The sequence below is a fragment of the Glycine max genome, chromosome 20 (assembly GCF_000004515.6).
Source record: "Glycine max cultivar Williams 82 chromosome 20, Glycine_max_v4.0, whole genome shotgun sequence".
Classification (NCBI taxonomy): Eukaryota; Viridiplantae; Streptophyta; class Magnoliopsida; order Fabales; family Fabaceae; genus Glycine; species Glycine max.
Window position 1 is genome coordinate 44857205 of NC_038256.2, and position 17668 is coordinate 44874872.

Here is a 17668-nt window from a genome sequence, read left to right on the forward strand (position 1 = left end):
AATGTCACAATTCTGAGGTTCATACTGAATTTGAATCGAGGACATCTCAATTGTATGGCTTTTATTTTTTGTCTAACGTATCTGGTTTCAAAGAAATCAATTTCATATTAATGACATGATATCATACTAAGGTTTAGAGGTGAGGTCTCTATTTTCAATTAAATTTATAGCTGGCATACATACTTTGACCAGGTCCAGTTAGTATCACTCAAAACAAACAATTATAATTAACTCAGGTTAATAATTCATCTTCTCCCAGTCCTCCTTTTTTATCAGCGTTTTAAGCAAAACTAACGGGTGATTGATCAAAGTGACACTAGGCTCAGATTCCTTAAGCATAATGATCGGAAGTTTGAATTCTGATTGGTGCATCTGAAAAAATTCTTGTTAGAATGGGGCAACTTATCTATGAGAGTTTGTAGATTTTCTGGAGGAGATTAAAAATTCTCAGTGACTGAGAATACTCCTCAGTAATCATATCGGCCAAAAATAAAATCTGCCTTAAAGCAAATAATCCAACAGGATAGACATTTCGCATAATTAAAGACAGATGAAGAACTAGCTTTTTTGAAAAAGGAAAAAAATCATTAAATAAAAGATGAGAATGGCCATAAAAAATGACCACCTCATAGAAGATGAAGAACTAATAACTTGTCAAATTAAATTAACTGCATGCAATGTTATTTTACTGCTTTCACTTGTTATGAGACTTGCTTTAAGTACAAGGCATTATGTGCCATTTCTATCACATGGCATGTAATTACTTTTGCAGTTTCCACTTAACGCCTGTCCCTACAAACATTGCCAAGACAAATTCTCTCTGCATGAGATTTCTTTTCTTTTCTCATCCTGCCTTCTCTGATGCTCCCACCAATCTTTGACATAATTGACTCTTGTAATTGAAAAGAAAAACTTAGGAAATAATGGTGGTACCATATACTATCATTTCTTTATTACACATAGACCCTCAAATTTTACATTGATTACATGAGAGGATGGGTCCTAGCATATTGGACAATAGACAGACTAATACATATATAAAAAGGGGAATTGGGGGGGGCTAACAATTTAAGGGTGCACACATGATATCACCAATCAGCAAGATTTTTAATACTCAATAAGGTTAGACTACTTTGGGAAAGTGAACAACCAATAATCATTCGCACTTGATAGCTAACTATACCATCAATCTGAAAGCAATGGATCGAGATCTTATAACAACACATTTCTTCATCCGAAGATAATGCTGTGTTCCAATTTTTATTTTTTTTTCATCTTGCTAAACAATTCAAGAAGGTTTGAGCTCAAATATAATATATCTAGCTTAGCGTAGAAGGAGAAAATAAAAAGACATTAACATCTAGAAGGGAAATTCCGCGTTAATAATGAATTTATGTCGTTTTTACAAGTTAGAACTTAGCTCTCAGAAGAAAGAACAAAGTAATGTAATCATTAAATTTCTGTTTATACCTTACCTATAATGATTCTTATGGTGTGTGATCATTACGAAGCTTCATGTTACGCCTTTCAAAACAAAAACGAAGCTTCATGTTACTTGTCTATAGCTTCCTCAATTTCAAAAGGTCTACAGAATCACCCAATTAACCATATGCTAAGATGCTTAGTTTTGCTGTGTATTATATTTTGAAGTCTATTCCTATATTTATGTTTGTCGAGTTTATATATAACGTGCACATTATAGTAACCTACTTTGTATACACATGAAAACATGTGTAAATAAACTTTCAATTGATTTTCTAAATGTATTCTAACTTTCTGCAATAAACTCCAAGCTACTGGGGATTTTAACAACGCTATATAACGACAAATATACGATGAATTTCATTAAAAGCATTTGTGCTTTTATTAAAATACTTCATATCAGACACACAAAACTCTTTCTAATTAATTAACTTGTGTTAAATAAAGTTGGAAATATTTAAAATTTTTTGCGTACAAATATTGCACTGCTTTGTGCAAGTTTCATAGCTTTAAGCCTTTAACTACAACTTCCAGTTATCGAGAAGTTGTATGATTAAGAGAAGAGATAATCACGGATCTTGTTTTTCGTTCCAAAAATACACTTTCAAGCATTGACCTAACCCTGAAGCCCCACTTAAAGCTCAAAATCTGAAGCTTGATTAAAGTTTGATTAGTGAAAGGTGAAATAAGTTAATTTAATTATACAATTGTTTAATAATTTTTGTATAATTTATTTTATTTTAACTTTTGCTCATGTAATCTGAACTCACCAATTAAACTAAATAGTTTATGAACTTAAACTAGGAAAAACAGTGAACTTAAATTAAGTTAAACTTAAATTAAAAATTAATTTATATGCAACTTAACATAACTTATTAAGTTATAATTGAACTTAATCAATTCTTATTAAGTTGAGTTTGAGACAGGTTTAACTGAACTTATATTCGATCTTGATTGCTACTTTGGTTAGTCAAAGTATCATTGTAAATCATACATACTCAAAGCTTGTGACATATTTTACCAAACAAAATTAAAAAATGACAAAACCAAGCGTTGAATATTCTCTGTGGCATGCCCATCTACTATCTAGTACCACCTAAAACACTAAGAATTATAGACATGTCAAAAACCCACAAGAGCTAATCGGCTACTATAACTTAGAACGTACTCACAAAAGGGAAACAGGAAGCATATAAAAGTAATGTTAGCTATGCTCTATCCTTTTTTTTAAAAAAAAAAAAACCTTCTGAATTAGTTAAACAATTCAAGAAGCTTAAAGCTCAGCGAGATGAATAGAAAAAGAGGGAATAAAACAGCTAAAAACAAAGGAAAATTCTATCTAAATAATGAATATATTTTGTCACTTTAGTTAGAACCTAACTTTCAAAAGACAGAAAAATTAACGCAGTAATCAAATCTCCAGTTTACCTTACCTAATAATGCTTATCGTCTATGATCATTACAAACTTTCTCTGTTTCTTTATTTTATTTTTACAATTATTGTTATAATCCCAATTCCCAAACAACGCTTACAACTTGCTGCCGAAAGATATCATCGTGCTCGGTTTCGTATGAAAATAACATATATTCCATCGGGCCACTTTAAACGTCCTAAAGCTGCACTTAGTCATATACGCTAATGTTCTCAGGTTTACTTGTTTCATTATAGTTTGTAATCTTATCCAAATTTCCAAACTTGTCATTTTTGTTCATTACACATTACTTAACCTAGCTATTCTATAATCATGACCACATGTGCACAATATTTTTCTCTTCATATTTTATTCTGTCTACTTTCACAACGTTGCAATGAACTCCAAGCTGCCGCGGATTTTAGTAAAGTTGAGAACATTACATGATAAATTCCAATAAAGTAGTTTTGCATTTTATTTAAATTAATGTGTTTCGAACTCACATCTCCAGACATTATCAATGTTTCTTATATTTGAGATATATTGTCTGTTTTGATAATTGGACAATCGTCAATATTTTATTTTTAATAAAAGATGTCTTAGTGTAAATTTAGAGGACAAGAGTATATTTATAAATTATTATTCATCTTGACTCTAGATGATATGAGACTTTATAACTCACGTACCGAAAGATATCACTCTCAGGTGTATGATTAAATTTCTAAACCTCTTGAGTTAAAGTCGAATTTGTTTGGCAGTATATAAAAGTTGAAACTGTTCACATTTTTCATTCATCATCATGTATGGCTTTAATCTATATATATGTTTAACTCTCATAGCTTTACCTCCAAACTCTTTTTTCTTTTTTTTTTGCATTTCTTTAGCTCCAAACTTGAAGTTGAGCAATAGCTGCATGATTAAAAGAAAGCGAAATCACGGATCTTGTTTATTTTTGGTTCAAAAAATACATGTTCAAGCATTATAGCCTAACCCTGATGAGGTCCCATTAAAAGACAAAATTTTAGACCAATTTTTAAAAGATAACTACTTTTCATCGTAAAAGTATAATGAGACAATGTGATACACAATTTACGACAAGAAAAATGTTAATAATTTGAGGCCAAAGATTTTGTATTAAAAAAATTGTCATCAGAAAACAAAGGCTTTTTTTTAGCAAAGGACGATAGTGAGAGCTAACTTCTAAAAGCTTGGTTGCTACGGCTGAACATTTTGTTGCATTATTGGTGCAATTGTCAACGTACGTTTGTATTCTTCATCCAAGCCAACAAAAACAACTCTTCTGCCAACAGAACATTAAAAATTTAGAAAAGAAACAAACATAACAAAAAGTGAAATTAACATAAAACATAATTTATTAAGAACAAAAAGATGACTCATCTAGGAACAATGTTTGCATATCTGTTCATCATATTAGATAACTTAACTGTGTACATTCGTTAATAATAATTAGCCGTACACATTACTTAACTTCTTAACAAGATTCTTGTTACCCCTTTTAAGTAGAAGACTGATGACTATAAAATTCATGGGAAAATTAAGTTTAATTAGGTTAAATTAAAATTTTGATCCCTCAATAAATTTACACCCATGATCTTAGTTTTCTTATTTTTAAATCAAGACAGTTAATCAAACCACTAAAATACTTATTTTGTTTAGTTAATTTTATAAATACTATTTTACATGTATCATTAGTAAAAAGCTGTTAATATTTTTTGAATTATAACAATTTATAAACTAAAATAAATTATTTAATATTTAAATATATATAATATTTTATTTTACATGTATATTTTTACTATAAAATTTTATTTTAATATAAATTAATAAATTATGATATACAAAAAATTGTTCATAAACTAATACACATAGATTATTTTACAAAGTTTATTTTATGTAATTTATAAAAATTACGTAAATTGGAAATAATATTTAAATAACCTAAAAGTTAAAAATTTATTAATTTTTATAATTAAAATAAAATTTGTATTATTTATATATAAAAATAAATTTACATAATTTTATGAATTACATAAATATTTTACATAGTAATTTATATAATATTCTTGAATTACATAATTGGTATTAAAAATTTATTTACTACATAATTTTTTATAGTTAAAATAAAAATACCGACATGTAAGTTTCCTAAAAATTAAATATTAAAATTTTATTAATTTATACTACTAGAATAAAAATATTTACATATTAAAATAAATTTAAGTAATTTATATAATTTACATATGTAATTATATTGATTTATATAATTATAGTAAAAATAATCTATATATTAAAATCAATTTACAAAAATAATTTATATATTAATTTATAAAAGTTAATTATAAATTGGCATAATTAAAATAAAAATATGTAAATTATATAAAATAAAAATATATAAAATCATATAAAAATAAAAATATTTATAAATTAAATAATTTTTTATTTTATATATTTTTATAATTTGAAAAAATTAATAATTCTTGACTAATCATACAAATAAAACAGTATTTATATAGTTAATTAAATAAAATAAGTATTTTAGTGATTTATTAACTTATTTTTAAATAAAAGATCCTGAGTTGGATTTCTATTGAAATCTTTTTTTATCATTTGACTAATGGTTAATTAATGGTCAATTGATGGAAGTTGCAAATTTGAAATTATAGGAGAATAAAATTGTAATTTAGGCTTTTAATTAGAAATATTTTTAGATTATTTATATATATTTTTTAAAGCAAACAAATGCACTGTTAAATATTCCAGGTAGAAATTGATTATTCAAAAACTCGTTATAATTTAAATGACTTTAAATTGGCACAAGGCTTCCCATCCCAGATTCCCAGGTAATATATCATTGATCATTACGAACTTATTTGTTGAAAAAATTATTTTAAAAAAATAAAGAAACAATTTTATATTGTTGGTGTGTTTGTTTAAACTTTGCTTAAAATCTTTTTTTTTAAGAAACAAATTCTAATTGTTTCTTCAAAAATGTTTTTTTTAAAGCATTTGTTTTCAATTTTTTTTATGTTTAAACAAAAGAGCCTTGTATTTAAGTAAATAAAAAATTGTGATAAAATGAAATAGCAAACATAAGAAAAACTATTTCTAGATGATCCTGAAAAGAAAATTCAACTTTATATTTAAATCTTGTTAGCTTAATTTTTCTTTTCTTCATTTCTTAAAAGGGTCAAGTATTGATTTCAAAGTTTTCTTTTTATTCTTCCTAATCCTATTTATTTGATATCTTCGAGTTTTTTTTGTCATTTAATTTTTTTCTTTTTAGAAAAATAGGTTTGATGTAAAAATCACTAAAAAAATTAATTTATTCTAAAAATCACTAAAAAAATAAATTGAACTCCCTAATTACCCTTTTCCTTTAGCTAAAAAGTGAGCTAATTTGCACAGGCTCAAGAGGGAACAGGAATAATCCGTTTTTCTTTGGGGTGCAAGAATAACCCCTTGAAATTGACAATTTGTCTCAATAACCAGAGAAAGATCTGGACCGGACCAACCCTTCGAAGCCCAGATCGAAAGTCCACAAAGAAAGCAAACCCTGATTTGAAACTATGAATATGGACACTTTGACAAAAAAATATGTATATTCATCAAATCCAAATGAGACCACCAACCTATAGAAACAGGAGACACGGTCAAATTATGAATATGATGGAGGGTATGCCTGAATGGACTGCAATCTCTCGTTAGTAAAGAAAATGGTAAAATTTTAAAAATATTAATTTTACTTTTATAAAAAATTTGTATTAATTTCATCATGCAAAAGTAAAATATATTTTTGTTGGATCATAGTGATAATTTTATTAAATAATTTCTAACATAACTAACACACTTAATTATTTTATTTTTCTATAATTTCAAATACGTTTAAAATACATCATAATTTATTGTTGTTTTATGTCCTTTCTGATCTCATTAAAAAGTGTATGAGAAAATTGTTTAAGATAATAAAAAATTATAATTTTTGAAAGATTTAACCACAAAAAATTGTTTAGTTTATTTTGATAGTTATTAATCATCACAAATTATTTAATTAATTTATAATTAAATTACACGTGTAAATTTATTGATTACATCAAATTACTGTTTATTAAGATTACTACTGATGACTAATAAATATATATTTTATATTTATATGTATCAAATTAATTAAAACAATCACAAAAATAAAATTAATACTTTTTAAAATTTTATAAGTATCTTAAACATATTTTAACCTAAAGAATATATCATAACATGATGTTACAAGGAATTGAAAAATTATTATAATAGAACCTTCTGAAAATTATATTAACTATTGTATAAATCATATTTAGTAACAATTGTACTAATTTATTTCAAATTTCAATTGGTTATTTAAAGTGGTATAATTTTAGTGAGTTACATAGACCGTGAGATTTGTAGGTGACAGGTGTCCCACTATTTTACGGTAAAAAATGATCCTCCACTCACAACCGTTCGATCTACTCCTTCCCTCACTCTCTCAATTCAGGCTACAGAAGCACAGTCCAACATGAGTCGTTATCGGCTCAGATCGATGACATGAAAGAAAAGGAAAGGAAATAAAAAAAAAACACATTAATTTCTTCAAGTTGTGGGCTGTGGTTAAAACTTTCAGGCACAAAAGGATATATATTTTCTTCTATTAATAAATATTAATTATTAATTTATTAATTTTTATCAGTAAAGAGATCGAACTTTCCATTTATTTATTTTTTTCTCTCCCCCTTTTATTACCATATCAATCTTATATCTTGTAAAATAATGTTTGTTACTTTAACTAATTTTGTAATCTCATAATTGTATACTAATTACGAACCCATTCATCTAATGCATATGGTAACGTTAGTCTACTTAATTTTTAGAAGAATAGGTTAATAAATAATAACTGAATGTATTTTAAAATTAATTGTAATTATATAAAAAATATGTAAGCCGTTGATGTATTCTAATTAAATTCTAAGAATCATAGTGAATATTTAGTAAGAAAATTAATTTATTTTGAGAGATAAAAAAGTGTACGCACTTTAACTTTTAAATTATATAAAATAAAACGTACTTTGATTATTCTTAAAAGTTTCATACTTTATCTTGATCGACTATATATAATCTAAAAAGACAGTATTTATATATGCAATATCAAATTGTTGATATTTGTTCTTAATATTGGTCTCATAAATTAATGTTGTTTCTTGATTTGTTTCGATGATAATGATATAAGAAAAGAGACCTGTTAATAACACTTTTAAAAATATATTTTTAATACACTTTTAGTTAAAATTTAATAAAAACTATAAAATTATTAGTGAGTTTCATTAAATAAGAAACGAGGCTCGGTTTTTTATTTGTGTAATTTTTAATAAGTTTTAATATGAATAATAAAAAAATGGATAAAAATGTATTCATAACATTTTTTTCAAAAGAAAAACATAGAGTGAAAATAACCTTTCAAATTCAATGTTATAAACCTAACTGCATGCAGAGCATATTTTTTTGTTAATCTCATGGCAGAACATCGAAATATGCCGATCATGATTTTTTTGTTCTCCTCTTTTCTATTCTTTTCTTTTTTCCTTTTATGCTAGGGATATGTTTCAAGACGAAGATCGTACAGATACATGCATGCACGCAAAACTTATAAGAGGTAGATGACAATGGTACCATACTTAGCTCATGAATGAGGTATGCTGACCCATAAAAACGTGTCTGCTTCATGAATACACCCAAAAACTATTGAGCCATAATGTACTGAGTATAGACCCACAACTTGTTTATATACTTCAGTTTTTTTTTTTTGTTTTGTTACTCTTACATGTCATATTATTTTAATTCTCGATTGTATATTTGTATTCGTGTGTTGAATTCGGCTCCGATCCTTTTTGCGTCCTTCTCAGAACCCCACGTTCTCATATTCAATATATTGTTATCCTATTAGATTCTTAAAAAAAAAATGGAGCTAACCACGGAATCGGGGAATTAGTTTAGAAAAATTGTATAAACAAAAACCTAGGAAATTTCTATATTGAAGACTTCACAAACGGTCTACCAATTACTTTATTTGCACCATCCTCCTTAGTCCCAGCAGAATCAGACAAATGGGGGGCATCTTATAATAATGCAATTAAATTAGAGACCAGTAGACAGAAAATTTACTCACCCTTGTTAACATTGTTCTTGGTAGGGGAAGCAATTGAATGTGATCTAGATCTTTGTTTGCCTTCTCCAATGCAGAACGAATCAAACAGCGTTTCTTAAGTACCATAGCCAGCTAATTCTATCTTCTCGAGGGTGTTTGGCGTTGGCATGTCTCTAGGGTCTACCAATCCTATATTATGCTTACAACTTGGTGTTTCTCTCCTTAATTTAATATAAAACCTAAAGATTTTGGCCAAAAAGTTGGTCTTTGGACGTGCAAAGCAAGGCCAATTTAAGTTTCATGGACCAATGGAGTCACTTAATTAGGAGACAACACTTAATTGAAGAATCAGGTCTTTTGTAAAACTAAAATAGAATCAAGCTTTTTAGTTTTTAGGTTTGTCTATGAAAAATAGGTTTGTTTATCATGTTTCTATACACATTTTATATTTCATATAGATTTCATAATGATTTGATGCTTTATAAAAGAGATACATCGATATCGATTTATTTAATCAATTCGAAAATCATTGTTTAATTAGGTACGTTGTGATTCTTTTTCCATGTCCTCTTTATTAACATACTCGTGATAAACGAATAGGAAAAATATATTTAGCACTAAAATGTTAGTAGACACCTAGCTAGTGAGAAAGAAAAATAAATCTATATATAAATTATAACAGATAATATATAATGTGATAAAAAAAAGAGATAATAAGAAATATTAATAATATGTTTAAGATAAAAAGGTGTCCAAATATCATCACTCACTCATATATCACAAACACATAATTGATGTTGTTTTTTTTACATCTTTTTCTTCCTATCAAATCATATTATTTATCTTACCTATGCATTTTTTCTCTTCACTCTCATTTAATATATAAAAAAGTTATTTTTAAAGTAATTGAGTCTCTTTTTAATGTGAGCGTGTGTATCAAGTGCAGAAGTTTTGATTGTTGAGAGAAATAAGAACTATACATATGTATTCTGAAAAATATATATACATGTGTGTCAAGTAGGAAGTTTTGTTTATTATGATGACAAATGAGAATTATAAATCTAAGTCATATAATCATATGTAAAAAATGAAGATTAAAAGTTAATCAATGATCATATATATGACTATTTATAAAAGTAGTCATAAGCATTTATCTTTTAAAACTTCCAATTTTCATTTATTGGGTCCCATTTTCAAATTAGTACAACTCACCTAAATCTTCTTTCTTTATCTATTAATAAAACAAAGTCTTTTTGGACATACGTGAACACCTCTTTAAAAAATTTCGTCCAAAACTTCTCTCTCTTTTATCTTTGCTCTCTTTTCCTTTTTACTTTTTTCTTTTTATCTTTTTCCTCTTTCATATCTATAATTTTAATTATAAAACCAAAAATCCTTATCATTCTATTAGAAAAAATTTCTATTATTATTATTATTATTATTATTATTATTATTATTATTAAGATATTATTATTTGTACTTTATTAAATATTTATTTTTGTGTAATACTATATTTAAGTTATCAGGTTTAATTTTTTTTTAGACAAGTAATTATCATGTTATAGTTTATATTACATTAAAAATAGTATAAATTTAACAAATATAAAAAAATTATATTATATAATATTATATAAAACAAAAAATCCTTATCATTTTATTAGTTAAAAATCTCTATTATTATTATTGATATTATTCAGATATTATCTATTATTATGTACTTTATTAAATATTTCTTTTTGTGCAATGCTATAATTTAAGTTTTCATGTTCATATTTAAAAGATAGTTTATATTACACTAAAAATACCATGAAGTTAACAGATATAAAAAAAGAAAGAAGTTATTTTTATCTATTATTTATTATTATATTAAACAAATAGAAAAAAATTGGTCTTTTATGAAACACATGTCACAATTTAGGAAAAAAAATACTGTTCAGCTTTCTTTTATTTCCTCTCTAACTTTTTTTCATTTGCCTTTCCTTTTTTTAGATTTTTTCTCTTCTATTTTCTAAAAAATACACCTCTATCCAACCCACTCCTTTTTACTTTTTCCCTCTCTCTCGTTATTATTACATATGTAAAAAATATTTATAATTGATCATATTATTATGATATTACATACTATTATTTATTTATTTAATATTTTTATTGTAATATTATATCATAATTTTTTTAAAAAAATAATATGAATCAATATTTTATTAATCTATCATATATATATATATATATATATATATATATATATATATATAATTTTATCGTTCTTAAGATATATGTAACTTTCTTCTAATTTTTTTCTTTCTACCTTTTCTCTCTCTTTATTTTTTTAATCTTTTTTCCTCTTTCATGTTTATACTTATATTTATTCCTTGAAATTAGATTACAGATATATTGTTTTATAGGAATAGTTACTTTTAGTGGAAGGATCGGGACGGGACAGATATATCAATCGACCTCGAATGGTAACATTTTTACTTAAAATTTTTATAAAATTATATTTACTTAAAAATCAAATAAAACTATTTTTACTTAAAAATTGTATAAAATAAATTTAAATAATTCATAAATAAATATTTTTTTGGTTAATATCTGTATTATAAGGTTAAGATTTTTATACTAAAAAATAATTTAAATCTAATTTAAAATATCAACAAATATATTATTTTAAAGTAATAATTATTTTTAATGGTTATGAATTGGGGACAAGACAAATATACACAATCCTAAATAATGATGGGTATGGATACAAATTAATTAGCTAAATTATTTTTACTTTAAAATTTTATAAAACGATTCTTAAATAGATTTTTATAAAATGATTCTTAAATAGATTTTTATAAAATGATTTTATAAAGTTGAGATTTTTATACTAAAAATTATTTTAAATTTAATTTAAAATATTAGCAAATATATTGTTGTAAACCAGCAATAATTTTTTAGTGGATAAGAATAGAGACATGACCTGACCATGGGTAGAGCTACTCAGGGGAAGCCGTACAAGACGTGGGTGTTTGTGATTGGTTCATTAGTTCTTGTGAGTGATGAGTGAATGCTTATTAGGATGACTTTAGTACTTACATCATTGATGATGTGTGAGATCATAGATGGGTGGATTTGTGAAATTTCTTATGTAATATCAACATGTTTACATATAGTGTGCATATATATTATATAAGTATAGATAAATTTAGTAAAAGAGACATTTTTATAAGAGAGTGAAAAATAAAAATTAAATGAGTCATATAATCAATGATGGAGATTCATTAATTTAGTTATTATGTTGATATATTTTATTGTTATTTATGAATTATTTTGAAGAATTTTTTAATACTTAAAGACTATTTAGTATGAATTCTAATACTTAAAGATTTACTTTAGGGCCTATTTAGGAGAGAGTAATCCTTTAGATATGAAATTGATGATTTATTCTTTTTTTTCCTTCTTGGTTTTTGCTTCTCGCACTTAACTTTTTTAAAATAAAATTATATTTTGTTGATTTTGGTATGATAGGTTGAGAAACTTAATTAGTAGAAAATTATTGCATGATAAGTTATTTTAAGATTTTTCTTAAAAAATGAAAAAATACTAGAAAATTTAGATGAAATTAAGAAAAATAGAAAATTTATGAATATTTTTTTTATTCCAATCTTATTTTTTGCTTCCCAATTTTTTGGTTCAAGCTTTGTCATTGTAACCAACCCTGAATGACCTGTCAAGTCTCATTGTCATGTCCAATCACAATCATCACTTATATATTTTTTATATTAAACAATTATAAATTTTGATATGTTTAAAACATCTTTAATTTTTTTAAATTATTTTATTTTTTATTTCAATTTTATTGAATGAGAATAGTGATAGCAACGACATACACATTTCAACCTTATTCCATTGTCATGTTTATTCACAATCATTACTTATAGCTTTTTTGATTTAATTAGTTACATATTTTGATAAGATTAAAATATCGTTTAGTCTTTTAAGTATTTATTTTTTTATTTTAATTTTGTTTTTTAAATTAAAAAAATGTTATGGATCAATGGAGTAAAAAGAAATATGTTTTTTAATATACAAATTTTCATCCCAAAGGTTTCCATCTTATTGTTTTGTTCTTACTAATAACAAAAAATATAGTTAAATTTTTGTAAATAATCTATTTATCATATAAATATTGATTCATTTAATAACAATAATTTTAATAAATTGGAGATGTATTATATTTTTATATTTATTACCTATATAAAACTTGCAAAAACTATCTAGTCAACTGTGGAGAGACACGGTATCGTGATAGTTTCAGCTAAAGAGGAGTAGTGTGTTTAAAAAGTGTTACATAATAGGTTTCAGATGCTCCTCTTAAACTAGATATTAATTTACTCTCGCCTTGTAGTTTATTTATTTTTCATTTTCATTACTTATCTGTTCAAAATCACGAGGACATTGTCGTTGAGCTTTTTGTTATATATCCGTGATTCTGATTCAATACATTTTTCGTTTGCGTGAATCCACACTGCGATAACAACTTCCTGAGCAAGAGCAATGTACAGACAATCCGTGCAACCAAGACACTGTACATATTAAAGATGAATGTGCTTCTGTCTGCATGAAATATGATTGTTCTTTTCTGCCTGACCTAACACACGTTTAGTTGGTGGTCGAAGACATTAATAGGAACAAATTAATTCGTTTAAACCTTTCATATTACGGAATGGTTTATATTGATGTCTTTCTATTGTAAGGCAACATATATAGCTACAATGGATAAATTAATATTTGGGGACTAATGTAGTAATCGACATGTCAGTTAAATATTGAATGTGTGTGTGTGCTTTGTTTAGGTAAGCACAATTTGTATTGTTTGTATCTGGAATGAGAGCCTCGAAGATTATTAGGAATAGGTATGAGGTATGCCTATTTCTTAATTTTATGAATTTCTTAATGCAAATTAGTGATTATAATTTTGGACAAACTCTTAGGAAATTGTTTTGGGAATAATTACTACCAAATACTGAAGAAATTACGTTATTTAATTCATTAGCTCCGACTTATTAATTAAATCGAATGACGTTTAGATCTTTTCGAAGCTTATTACAAGAACAAATAAGTATCAGGAATTTTTTTAGTGTGAGTTTCTTTTTAAGATCAAATTTGTAAAATCCATTCTATAATATAAAAAAAAATGTGGTATCTTGATCCCCATTAGTCGCAGTATAAAGACCACTGGAACTGCATAAGAACCTCAATGAAATTGTCACTTTAAGAAAAACTTAACCTAATCATTACTCCCCATGGGGAGAATTAGTTTATAATTATACTTTGTGAAAATGCCTGGTTAATGAGAAACTACTGATGTATTTCCTAAATAATTAGGAATCTTGGTTAAACTCTTAATGAATCTATCTTTTTAACTTTAAGCCAAGGTTATTATTAAATATTTTTCTAATGCGTCGTCCCAACATCCAGGAAGCCCACCTAGCTAAGCTCCATTTGGTAAACAGAAAGATTGATGGAATCAATCAGTATATATATATATATGTGTGTGCGTGTGCGCATGCATGATGCATGTGTTCATTGTCATTGTGCTTTTTTCTTATTCTCAAATTAAACTTTTTCCTTGGAAAATTATGTATTTTCTTCCTGTTAAATTCGTCTAATAGAAGAAAATTAGCAAAGGAATAACTGTTTTTTACCTGAAAGAAGGGACGAACTTGGGTGTAGTTTATTACCAATATATAGAAGAAATAATCTTTATAATTAAAATATTTAAATACAAAAAAAAATCTATTATAAATAACTAATTAATACTAATCTTCAAATAAATAATCCAACATAGCAACCCCGACAAAATCAAATAAGCATTGTTTTTTGGTACATACATGTCATTTTGCATATTATCATATAATTTTCTGACTAAGCTAGTTGGAATGACACATGACCCACTATGTCTAGCGAGATCCCTTTGCTGCTCCTATATATATATATATATATATATAGCACAAGAACCAAAGCCAAAGCACTCATCATTTGTATCAAATCTCAGAAAATCCTCTTCCATTCAACAAACCCTCAGAAGAGCTAAAGCAACCAAGAGAGTGAATTATGGCTTGCTGGTCTGCAGAAAATGCCACGAAGGCCTACCTCAGCACTTTGAAAATGGTGAGTATTGAACTGTTTAATTATATTATTCTCTTAACTCTCAAACACATGTCTCAAAAAAAGTCCTAGCCATCTTCTTCAATCTCTCTTTATATGTATATCTTCAAAAAATTTACATGATAATATTGTTTTATCTGATTGTTGGGGTTATTATTTGCTTCAGGGTCAAAAGTGCAAAGAGCCAGATGTAGCAGAGTTTATATCAGCACTAGCTGCAGGAAACAATGCACAACTTATGGTTGTGGCATGTGGTGGTGCAGCAGACTCCACCACACTAGCATTGGTTACTGCTGCTCACCAAACTGGTGGCCAAGTCATTTGTATTGTCCCTGGCCATGAAGAGCTAAGAGCCTCCAAAATCGCCTTGGGAAGAATGGCTTCTCATCAAGTTCAATTCATGGTTGGAGAAGCTCAAGAAGTGCTTTTAGAGCACTATGATCAGGCAGCAGATTTTGTGCTCATTGACTGCAACCTTGAGAACCATGAAGAGATCCTTAGAGCAGTTCAAGAGGGTAGGAAGCAAAATGGGACAGTGGTTGTGGGGTACAATGCATTTAGCTGCAGAAAGTCTTGCTTGGCATGTGGCTCAAAAACACAGCTTCTGCCTATAGGAGGTGGTTTGCTTGTGACAAGATTTGGTGTGAGTGAAACGAGTCCAAAATATGGAAGCAGAATGGGAAAGGCCAAAAGCCGTTGGGTTGTGAAGGTAGACAAATGCACAGGCGAGGAACATGTGTTCAGGGTCAGATTTCCTCAAAGGAAAGTGGTCCAAGCTTAATCATGTGCATGGATGGTACAATATACTCCTCCAACTCCCTCACCATTTTGTTCTAGGCAAAAAACGAGTGCTAAATTTTGCTTCTAATATGAAGCACTAGGAGTAATTAATTAGTCCTATTTTACAATGTATATACCAAATTATAATACATAAATTGGAAAAAAATTGGTTGAAAGTTTTGTTTGTTTTGCATTTGTTCTAACCAAGAGAGAATGAAGGTCACGCATAACAAACCAGCAATTACTGACTCTTTGTCAAATTAAATTGTCCCTTTCCTCTGAGATCCATACAAATATCTTCCATGGTACCTTCGCCGAAGGTTCCTTTAAGACCTTTGAAATCACGGGAGCACGTATGCGAGTCGGTCTTACTTAGAAAATCTCTATTTCGGTTGAACTTTGAATATAAAACCCATAAAGGAGATGGAGGAAAAGATTGATTCGTACCAAAACGTGTGCATACTATTATTTACAATAGAATAATCAAATTATAAATCTTTCAATTAACAAAATTAAGAGACATCCTCCTCAATTCCATTTTTACGTTGCCACTTGAGATATCCCTATAGCATCAAACATTATGTGGAGAAAAAAAAATTTGAGATATATCAATTAACAAGCCGTATGATTTTCTTGTCTTAGTACGATCAAATATATGAATCAATTGATTTGTAATTATTTTAACTTAACCAATGATCTCAAGAGTTTTGTTAGTTCTATCCATGCAATTGTTCTAACTTAACCTATGATTTCATTAGCTTCGTTAGTCCTATTCTGTTTGAGAAAAAATGTCCCTTCCACATGATCTATTTGTCCTAATTTAATGTGTGGTTTTGAGAGTTTTATTACATATGATAATATTACTTGACTCAAGCAAATTGTCTCATACATGTGTTCTATTTGTTCCATGTTAACTAATGATCTCAATTCTTAAAGAGTTTTATGAACATAATAATCTTACCTGACTTTAAGGATTGTGTCATACATGTGATCCATGCCCAAAATAAGCTTGTTGTCTCAGTTTTCATTCCAAACCAAAATTTAGTTCATTTGTTCGGTAAAGAACAGCATTTTGTTTACTGAATAATCTCGTAAATGAGATTATAACCAAACTTCTTTACCGTCATATCCTTTTCCAGTCCGTCCAAAAATTTGAAGAACTAAATTGTAATAGTGTAAAAAAAAATTACACCATTATTTAATTATATAATATCACGTAATGATTATTTTAAAAATCATATGTAAGATAAATTTTAATTAAGAGTATAAAATAAAGTGTATGGAAAGTAAACTTGTTGATAAACCAACCCATTTCTACTTGATTATAGTCAAAGCTAAGGCACTAAGCATCCACGTGAAGGAAATTGAATAGCAAAAAACAGTCCTTAGACCTTGTTGCAGCATCACCATGGTACAGACAACAGGCTGTAAAGACAACAATAAGAGTACCTTAAATACATTGTTTAGTGCTCGTCTAATTAAATTACAACCACCTGGGCCGGGCTGCTGCTACCTCCTCCAACGTGGGGCTTGTGTAGTTTTGTCTCTGAAAATTACAGCACAACCCTTGACACTATGCTGGCTGCTTAGTTGTGTATTAGCATCAGATAAGAGTGTAATAATTCATTAACAAACAACTTAATTAGCACTCAACAACAGATAATCCATG

The 17668-nt window shown here is 27.2% G+C and overlaps 1 protein-coding gene across 2 annotated transcripts; it reads left to right on the forward strand.

Annotated features, from left to right (window-relative positions):
• The first annotated feature begins 15065 nt into the window (after positions 1 to 15065).
• On the forward strand, positions 15066 to 16295 carry LOC100816283 (uncharacterized). 2 transcript variants are annotated; one of them, XM_003556352.5, is made up of 2 exons: positions 15066 to 15222; positions 15386 to 16290. In XM_003556352.5, the coding sequence occupies exons 1-2, from the start codon at positions 15166 to 15168 to the stop codon at positions 15998 to 16000; spliced, it is 672 nt and encodes a 223-aa protein (XP_003556400.1). In that variant the 5' UTR covers positions 15066 to 15165; the 3' UTR covers positions 16001 to 16290. The 2 variants fall into 2 exon arrangements, with proteins under 2 accessions (XP_003556400.1, XP_040869398.1); XM_041013464.1 differs by having other exon boundaries at positions 15080 to 15222; positions 15395 to 16295.
• Positions 16296 to 17668: the final 1373 nt, after the last annotated feature.

Excerpts from the sequence above, each read along its gene's own strand:
- LOC100816283 (XM_003556352.5), top strand. The coding sequence starts at position 15,166 with ATGGCTTGCTGGTCTGCAGAAAATGCCACGAAGGCCTACCTCAGCACT. Across the intron at positions 15,223-15,385 it reads ACCTCAGCACTTTGAAAATG|GGTCAAAAGTGCAAAGAGCC; the intron begins GTGAGTATTGAA and ends TATTTGCTTCAG.